The sequence below is a fragment of the Drosophila rhopaloa genome, unplaced genomic scaffold (genome assembly GCF_018152115.1).
Source record: "Drosophila rhopaloa isolate 14029-0021.01 unplaced genomic scaffold, ASM1815211v1 contig_167, whole genome shotgun sequence".
In the NCBI taxonomy this organism is placed as follows: Eukaryota; Metazoa; Arthropoda; class Insecta; order Diptera; family Drosophilidae; genus Drosophila; species Drosophila rhopaloa.
In genome coordinates this window covers 4,865,937-4,875,179 of record NW_025335047.1, presented here as the reverse complement: position 1 = coordinate 4,875,179, position 9,243 = coordinate 4,865,937, and the positions used below count along the sequence as shown (strand labels likewise).

The following is a 9,243-nucleotide window of genomic DNA, read 5'->3' as shown; positions in this document are numbered from 1 at the left end:
CCACACCCCCATCCACATCCCCATCGCAATCCCGATCCCGATCCCGATCCCGATCCCGAGACCCCATCTCCAACTCCATTTCCAACTCCATCTCCCAACTCGGGACGTGTGCTCAGCTCGTGCCAATTTCTTTGGGGCCTCCAACTTTTACAGTCGCCTGCGAAACGTTTTGTCTTCACTTGGTTTCTGCATATAAATACGAATATTCACACACAAATAAACAATGTATATAGATATATAATAGGGTGGATCGATATAGTAAAAACTTATGCATAATTAATAACTATATTTTCTGTATATATTATAAATAGTTTTTGAAGAACAATGAAATGCTAAATGTGCAGTTTATTAGAACAGCGAGATTTAGATTTTATTATGCAGATACACTCAATAAAAAAAGTTAAAATGTCGAAGGTGATGTAGAAACATTTGATATTTTGATGAATTCAAGATATTCATTAGATAGGTTAGAAAATCACATTAACTTCTTGAATATTTTTTATAAAATCAAGTTTTAGCCTACATTAATCCATTAGTAATAAAAGATAATAAATAGTGTATTTTTTTGCTTATTAAAAACGATCCACCTTAACATTTACACACAAGAGTTGTGCGTGTGTGTACTTAGATGGCAACGCGTCTAGAAAAGGTTGGTCGCAACTGCATTAAAGTGCCATTTTTAATTAGCTCTATGAATAAAATTGACAACGACAAATGGCACATGGAAAAAAGGGCGATGGAGGGGGCAATCTACGTGCTTTTTCAGTTCGAAAAGCAATAAAGTCAATTTTAGCTGTGCATTCCGAAGATGGAAAATTCCAATGCAGTTCGTGACGACACCTTGATTGAATATGACCTAAATTGATTGATGTGGTAGCTCAATAATTGGCTACCTAGTTGCTGCAATTAAAAAAGGCAGGAACAAATTGGTGTGATAAATTCCAAAAAGTATTGATAAGATACGATACACATTCAAGGCTTATAATTATCTTGGATTTTGTTAAATTATGTTATAAAGGTGCCCAATCAGAACTTCTAGCTATTTGAGTTAGTGAAGCATACCAATTAAAATTAATAGGGTTTTGAAGTTTCTATACCATCTTTCAAGCATTCAGCTTAACTAGAAAAAACTAAACAATAAACTTAAATGTATGATTGCATAACTGTTCCTCGCACGCGTAATTTTTCACATTCTGGTGCCCAGAAATAAAAATCTTTTGTTTTTTGCCTGTCGAGGTTGTTCTTCCATTGAAACATTCATGACTAGATGTGGTCCCATGTAGATCAGATTAGATAACAGGCCTGCGGCTAACTCAACTCAAGCTGTTGTTATATCATCAAGCCCGAAAGGCTTATATCATCGAGCTGCCAACTCGAAGCCCTTTACCTAATTGAGCAATAAATAAATTAGAACTAATTACGCCCCATTGTCGATGGGTAAAAAAAGGGTTTTTTTTGTTAGCTTTAGCGGGCGTTCTCTGTTTTCGCCATTCAATTTGAGTGGAATTATAGCAATCAACTGGCCAGCAGTTACATTTTAGCAATTCTCGATGGGCTTCCGGGCCAGGAATGCTTTCAGGGCTAATGGGTCTTCGTTCCCTGCTGATTTTTGAAGTTGCTACCGGTTGCCGCTCTGATTCTTGGACTCTTGATTGAAATCGAGGCTTTCATCGGCCATAATCATCGTAATGATGATGAGATTTCCTCCTTAGCCATCCGTTCATCCGTTCTTGCCACTCGCTGTCGTAGCTGTACTTTTTCGGCCAGGTGGGCTGTGTTCGTTGGCCAAAAGCCAAGCACCGCTACCTGCACTCAAGCACTCAAACTCCCAAGTTCGGGCACAAGTTGGTTCTTTTGTCTAGTGAAATGTTGAAAGCATCATTAATTTTTTTTTCGTCTCTCTTGATTCTGGCTTTATGCCTTTAGCTTTGCCTGGTACATAGTTGCAGGTAAGTATGATAATTGCGGAATGAAAGGAGAGAGAAAGATTGAGTAAAAAAGTGACCCATAATTACCCAGGCAGCAGAACAATCATGGGAAAACTGACTGTAACTTGGCTCGGTCTCATACCTCCCCGTCTACACCACCCCCACCCCTCCCCCCCTCTGTGTCTCTGTTATGTCTCTTATGAAGTACAATTATTTGAGCAATGCTATGTTTTATGATTATCTTGCCGTTTACACAACACGCACAAAAAAAAATAAAGCAGAGAAGCAGGGAAATTAAAGTCAAGCTATATTTTGGGCCACTGTTTTTCGACTGGGAGATACCCACATATCTCATTTAATGTCATATGCAAGCTGAAACGCTTGAAAAGAAAATTATTTAAGCCAGCAATTGTTTTGTCAAAGTTACTAATGTATACGTAAGTTTTAACTATAAAGAAACACGAAAATAAGAACTAATCGTATACACTATTGTACTATTGAAAAACACCTAAACAGCAGTTCAGAAATTACAAAATATAATAATTAGTTTTACGGCCGTACAAGTGAGTAATAAAGGAATATAATTTGCTAACATTATATCTTCAGAAACTTTAAAAATTTGATATTTTAAGAATTGTCATTTAATCAATACTTTTTCTTTGGATCTAATATAAACAATTTTTAAGTAAGGATTAAATTTATAACCCTTAAAATCAAGTATTTGTTTGTAATAAAAATGCATGTAATTACAAATAAATTTTAAGAAATATGTAATTTAAATGTAAGTAAAACTCCTTTTGTTACAAATATCTTTTGGAATCCAGCATACTCTTCAGATCAGTTTTTGCTTTAAAGAATATGCAACGAAATTAAGAAAATCATGTAAGCATTTTTGAAGTTAAGATTTAAATTAAGCTATAAATAATATTAAATTAAATAATAAATATTAAGTAATCGTTTGTAATAAAAAGAACCATGTAATTACAATTTTAAAGGATATATTTAATTTTCATGTAAGAAAAACTCCTTTTGTTACAAAAATCTTTTGGAATCCAGCATGCTCTTCACATCATAGGGTATATAGGATAGGGCACCCCAGAATTCCAGTAAAACGCGAACAATCTCAGCAGGAGCAGGAGCAGAACCGATCGGGTCATTATTCCGTTCCCAGTTTTCACTACCGAGATAATGGTGTTCATCTCATCTTGGGTCTTTGCTCTGGGGCAATTTGATTTTTTATTATCGCCGCCGTTCGCGGGCTCTGTTGTCCCCGTTTTTTTGTTGTTTTCTGACCCTGCCACATCCAAAGAACAAGTGCAGCGGCAAGTGCACCTTTATGGGTTTTTCTTTTTAGTGGACCGGCTCTGTACCCTAACCTATGCTAATTAGAGCGACGGCCTCGGCCTTGTTTTTATGCGCCTCTTAGCGCGAACTGTCCGCTGATTCCTCCCTCCCCCCGCCCCCCTCTGTCCCTTTACCATCGGGTTGCTGCATAAATTTTCTGCTTGACGTCAGCATGAATGTTTAATTAATGCCGCGACCAACTTTCATGGGAACAAACATTGCAGCGGAACAAACGGTTAGCCGGAAATTGGGAATTGGGTCCTGCAACTGCCGATTTGAGCTGGGGTTTTTTTTTTCGTAAATTCCGTTCTTTATTCATTGTTTTTATTTGCGTGCAACCGCAGTGGACAGGTGGGCAGGTGGTACAGGTGTCTTTTTGGGGAGGGTGCGATACCGCAAGCAATGCGTGACGTTGAATCAAATTTGCGGCAACTGCATGCGGCACTGTACCAGGAAGGTCAGATAGGTGACCATCGCGGAGAGGAAGTACAGGGTCAGCTCGTTGGAGACCTCGAACAGGCCCAAAGGACACACTCGCAGTTCCTGGCGGTGAAGGCGGCCCAGGAAAAGCTCCAACTGGAAAAATTGTAAGTTAAATAAGGGAAATTTGGGATCAACAAGGTCATAGGTCATACAGTCAAACTTCCATAACTTGAACTTCCCTAACTCGAAGTCCCTTTGAAACCAAAACTAGTTGGACTGGCAATATATAGTACAATATACAGTACAGTTCAGGAAAACCAATTATATAACTCAAAGTATTAACAACACAAAATTATTTTGATGGCAGTTTCAGTGGTTTCAGTTATGGAAGTTCGACTGTACATAGTTTAAAATCTAAATTCATACATATGTGAACAAATAAATCATTTTTTGCACAATTCTTCTTATTATTAAAGCTATTAAATTTTATTTTATTAATTTTATTTATTTATTTTTTTTTATTAATTTTTTTTTTTTTTTTTTTTTTTTTTATAAATTTTTTTTTACAACATAAATGAAACTTTTTTGGTTTTATAGATTAAGAAGTAAGACCTACTTGTGTTAGTTCTAAGTTTTTACCTTTTGATGGTGCTTCTTGCCCTCCGTCACATAGAAGTTCTCCAAACCGAGTCGTTTGACCAATCGAGAACCACTAACAGCTGAATGAACGGACATGGTCAGCAGGATCACATCTATGAGAAGTTTTATAACCAAGCCCCAGAGTTTGAAGATGTATTTTCGCTGCAGGATGGAGAAGTATAAAATCATGGCCATGCCCGAAAGACTTTGGGCCAAGGTGATAAAAAGTGGCAAATCGAAGAGCCGCTGGAATCTCCGAGACACCTGGTGAATATCCTCATAAAGGGATAAACACTTATCCAAATTGGAGATGGCTTCAAGCGTTGGCTGGGGATTATCCCCAACATTGCCTTCATTCAGAGAAGTCAGTTGGGCCCGCAATTGACAGTCCACATAGTTGTTTAGGTCCTTGTAAAGAACTCCAATGCTAAGGTATCCAATAAAACACAGATGCATGATCATTCCAGTGCCAACGGAGGTGTAGAAATCACACAGCATAGTAAGCAGGGCCATGGGTGAGAACTTGAAATGGAAAGCCAGGAATGCAAAAAATAAGGAGATCACTTTCAAGGACATCAAAGTCAATTCATGACTGCCACCAAAACCATTTTTTGAGAATTGGTTAGAATTCTCAGCCGGCGAAAGAGCTCTAGAAAACGGTTGACCAAATGTAATAGCTCTTCGCTGAACCAAAACTGCAGCACTAGGATAATGGCACTGCATATTAGAAATCCCAACAATCGAAGAATGAAAAAAGCCCGAAGATACGAATTTGTAAATTGGCCAACCCATGTGACGTAACTGAAGCTAGAAACACAACTGGCTAAAAGTCGGAAACCAATGCAGATCCACCGGAATGCTCGTCGATTTCTGGCCACCAGGTTCGAGTCCTTTCTCTCGATTCGAAAGGTAATCACTACCATGACCACTCCATATGTAAAACAACTGCGAAGCAAAAGCCCACATATCCTGGAAGCGTTTAAACAGCGCCGTATTCGCGTCATGACTAACAGACCTAAAATGTGAGAGCCAGCAATATATTTGTTTACCCATTAAGTAATTAGTTTGCCAATTGGCTGAGCAGCCAGTCACTTGTTGACTTATATCTGGATTTCATATTTAATTTCACTAATGACAAGCAAGACAGTCTATTTAATTGTTTAGAAGCGGTGACTATTGATTAAATACATAGGAAGAAAGATCCATTAAATAGAAAGAAGGACTATTTTGGACTTATCTTTTTATTAGTGCGAAAAATAAATTATTGTGTAATATGTAAACTAAGAAAGTATGAGTACAAAACTGATCAATCGATCAATGTAGTAGAGTTCAGTTAATCATTTAATTTATGTTTTAAGTTGTAAGTGTAAATAAATAATGAAATTTAACAAATTGTTTATTTTTAGAGTACTGAATAAACAATAAAATATGTTTATATCTTTACTGTAACTCAAAATACAGAGTTACAGCTTAGTAATAAAAATTAATTCATTTTTTAATACGATTATTTCTTGATGCATTCACAATCGATTGGTTTGAATTCCGTACTGCACCACATAAGTAAAATAGGTGATCATGCTGGACAAAAATAACAAGATCACTTCGTTGGAGACCTCAAACAAGCCCAAGGGTCTGACTCGGAATTCAAAGAAGTTCAGGCGACTTAAGAACATTTCCCACTAAAAGGGAGGCAGAAATAGTTAATATGGTAAAATTTCTGATCACTAGAGATAGCTCACCTTCATGTGCCATTGCTTGTAATCATTGATGGGACAGTTCTCCAAACTTAAGCGTCGCATATCTCTTGATCTACTCACCGCCTCATGAACTGCCAAAGTGAGCAGTATCACATCCGCAAAACTTTTTACCACCAGACCCCACATTCCGATCTTGCTGGGATAAAGCTCCGCTCGAATGATCACCTCGTAGGACAGAACTATGGTGGCAAATAATTTCCCTTCAAGAATTATAAGAACTGGCAGTTCGAAGAGGCGATGAAATGAGCGACCCACTCGTTCGATTTCGTCGTAAACAGAGATACACTCATCCAGACGATTCTCAACGATCCTTAGACGACGTCGACTCACAGGACCTCCGCCAGGAGGCTCCAAGGATCTCAGCTGGCGACGCAACTCAACACGGGCAAATCTATTTACCTCGGAATACAGGGCGGCCACACTGAGATATCCAAAGAAACCAATATGTAGGATCATCAGAGAACCGATTTCCAGAATTATTTCACACACCATGGTAACAAGCCCCAGCCAATTGTGTGAATACCACAGTTGGCCCAACTCACAGTACAGTTCGTAGACCAAACAGACGGATTTAACCAGTAGCATGAAGAACTCCCGTTGGCCTCCAAATCCAATCTTTTTCAGGGACGACAAGCGACGAAGGCGTCGGAAAAGTCGAAGGAAACTGTTGAAAATCCGGAGCAGTTCTTTTTCAAAGCCAATCTGAACCACCACAATGCTGATGGAGCACATGATACTGGCGGACAGACGGAGCCACTGCAGCAGCCACTCGTAAGGATCCTCGATTTCGGCGACATGAGGGGCACAGAAGCAACAAACCACTGTGGCACAGACGAGCCGCAAACTCAGGCAGATCCACTTGAAGCTGTGGTTACTCCGACCCACCAAGGACTTGTCGGAGGTCCTTTCACCAATGTTGAAGCAAATCACTCCCAGGACTCGGGCATAGTGGTAACTGCAAAACAGGATAACCGCCGAGAGAGCTGGCAGGCTCACCTTCTTAAGACGTCCAATCATGACTGCAAGTTGTCTTTTTTCCAGTATACTTCATAGCTCAGGGTTTTCTTCACTCACTCCCTTTTTGATTTGATGTTGGCTCTTTCGGGTTGTTTATTTAGTTGCCATAAATGTTGTGATTTGACTTTAATTGATTAAGTACTACAATAACATTGACTTTGATTAATCTATTATGCGTTCAAATGACCAATTAGAGCTATTACCTTTTTTGAAAGTTTTTACTAAATAATAAATATACAAAAATATAATTAAGTAAATATTTAATAAGCAATTTACATGCTATTACCTCTTTGAAAGTTTTTACTCAATAATAAATATACAAAAATATAATTAAGTAAATATTTAATATGCAATTCAAATGCTATTACCTTTTTTGAAAGTTTTTACTAAATAATAAATATTAATATATAAATATATAATATAAAAATTATTATTAAGTAAATATTTAATATGCAATTTAAATGTTACTTATTTACAAATTTTGCTTGTATTTATTTTGTTTTATTGGAATAAGCTAAATTATAACTTTCCCATTTGCAGTGCATACTGGCCGGTGAAAGCAATCCAATTAATGTAGGCGGATAGGTACATTAAAAACCATTCGTTGGAAACATCAAAGAGGCCGAATATGCTAACCCGAAACTGGCACAAATTTAGATGGTTGAAGAAAATCTCTATCTGCAATAAGAAAAAAAAACCGGTACTATAAAAAGTAGATACAATACAGTATCTATGTTAACTTTCTTTAAACTTTCTAACGAATTTTATAGTAAGTCTACTTAAATTGAAATATTTTACTAACCATAGCGTCGAGTTCCCTCATTTTCCTGAGCTTGTAAAGATGCAAACTGTTCCATCGAATGAGCCCAAACTGAGATACTGCACCTTGGACAGATATGGTCAGCAGAAGTAGGTCCAAAACATGCTTGGCAAAAGCAATCCAAAAAAATGGTATCTTTAACTTAGAGTTCGTAAACAAGCTAATACCGATTATGGCTACTGTTGAAGTATTAGTCATTAGTCCCAGAAAAAGGGGCAATTCGAACAGTCTTTGAAATGCAATGCTGATTTTATAAAGTTCTCTGTAGTAAGAGAGGCACTTCTTCAGTTGTCTTCGAACTTTTCTTATTTGCTGACGATTGCCTCGAAGGTGAAGCTCCTTTAGTTCTGTTTGAACCCACTCATTTAGCTGGGAATAGAGAAGGCCCATGCTTAAATAGCCCAGAAAATTGATGTGCAGGAACATTCCAATGCCGGCGACAATGTAAATGTAGCACCACCATTCTATTAGTAGTATTATTGAAATTCTCTTCGATTGCACAACCCAGAAAAGTAATACCTCATAAATGAGGAGGAGAAAATATACTAGGATCATCTGCAACTCTCTTTTGCCACCAAAGCCAAACTTCTTCGGCTTGAATAAGAGGCTTACTTTGCGGAAAAGACGAAGAAACAAGTTGACCAGTTGAACAATTTTTGGGCCACGTAAAATCTGGTATTCCAAAAACACCAAATGGCAGGTGATGATCACCAGAAGTCTTACTCCATGACATATCTTCATGATGCATTGGTCTTCCAAAAGTAGGATCAATCCGTAGTAATAGATAAACCCACAGAGAGTCATCAGTCGATGGGTAACAAAATGCCACCTGATCCATTTCCGATTGAAGGCTTTATCGCCGTCCATAGTTTTCTTGATGCCCATAAAAGGAAAAGCCATAAATTGGGTGTAGCGGAAAATTAAGCGCAGGATTGCGGCGGATAGTTTAGAAGCACTCAATTGACCGAACATGACCGTTTAGCTTTCACTCTCGATTAGAATGGGAAAAAGTAGAAAAATTTAAACGATGGTGTTCGAGTTGCATGTGGTTAATTGCAACTTAAGCTTAGCCCCGATAATATCCTAAAGGAAATTATAATCTCCCTAAAGTTAAAAACTCGAGGAACATTTATTTAATTAAATTGGAAATTTAATAGCTTATATTTTGTATATTAACCATTCAATTTATAGACATCAGTTATTAATTACAACACAAACATTTTATAAAGTTAAGAAATGATTATTTGCTTGCATATACGCGATACTGCATTACACATTGAACGATAAAAACCAGATAGCTAACTATTCCAGAAAC

The 9,243-nt window shown here is 37.6% G+C and overlaps 2 protein-coding genes across 2 annotated transcripts; both read right to left on the bottom strand.

Annotated features, from left to right (window-relative positions):
• Positions 1–3,689: 3,689 nt before the first annotated feature.
• LOC108045720 (putative gustatory receptor 93b) lies at positions 3,690–5,353 on the bottom strand (the record flags this gene model as incomplete). Its single annotated transcript, XM_017125116.2, is given in 3 exon segments — positions 3,690–3,848; positions 4,335–4,948; positions 4,951–5,353. Coding segments are annotated over 3 exon segments (1,176 nt in total), but the record flags the coding sequence as incomplete, so codon positions are not given.
• Positions 5,354–5,854: 501 nt separating this feature from the next.
• On the bottom strand, positions 5,855–7,108 carry LOC108045722 (putative gustatory receptor 93c). The gene is made up of 2 exons (XM_017125118.2): positions 6,074–7,108; positions 5,855–6,013 (listed from the first exon to the last, which is right to left on the bottom strand). Exons 1-2 carry the CDS (start codon positions 7,106–7,108, stop codon positions 5,855–5,857), a joined length of 1,194 nt encoding a protein of 397 aa, XP_016980607.2.
• Between the last annotated feature and the right edge of the window lie 2,135 nt (positions 7,109–9,243).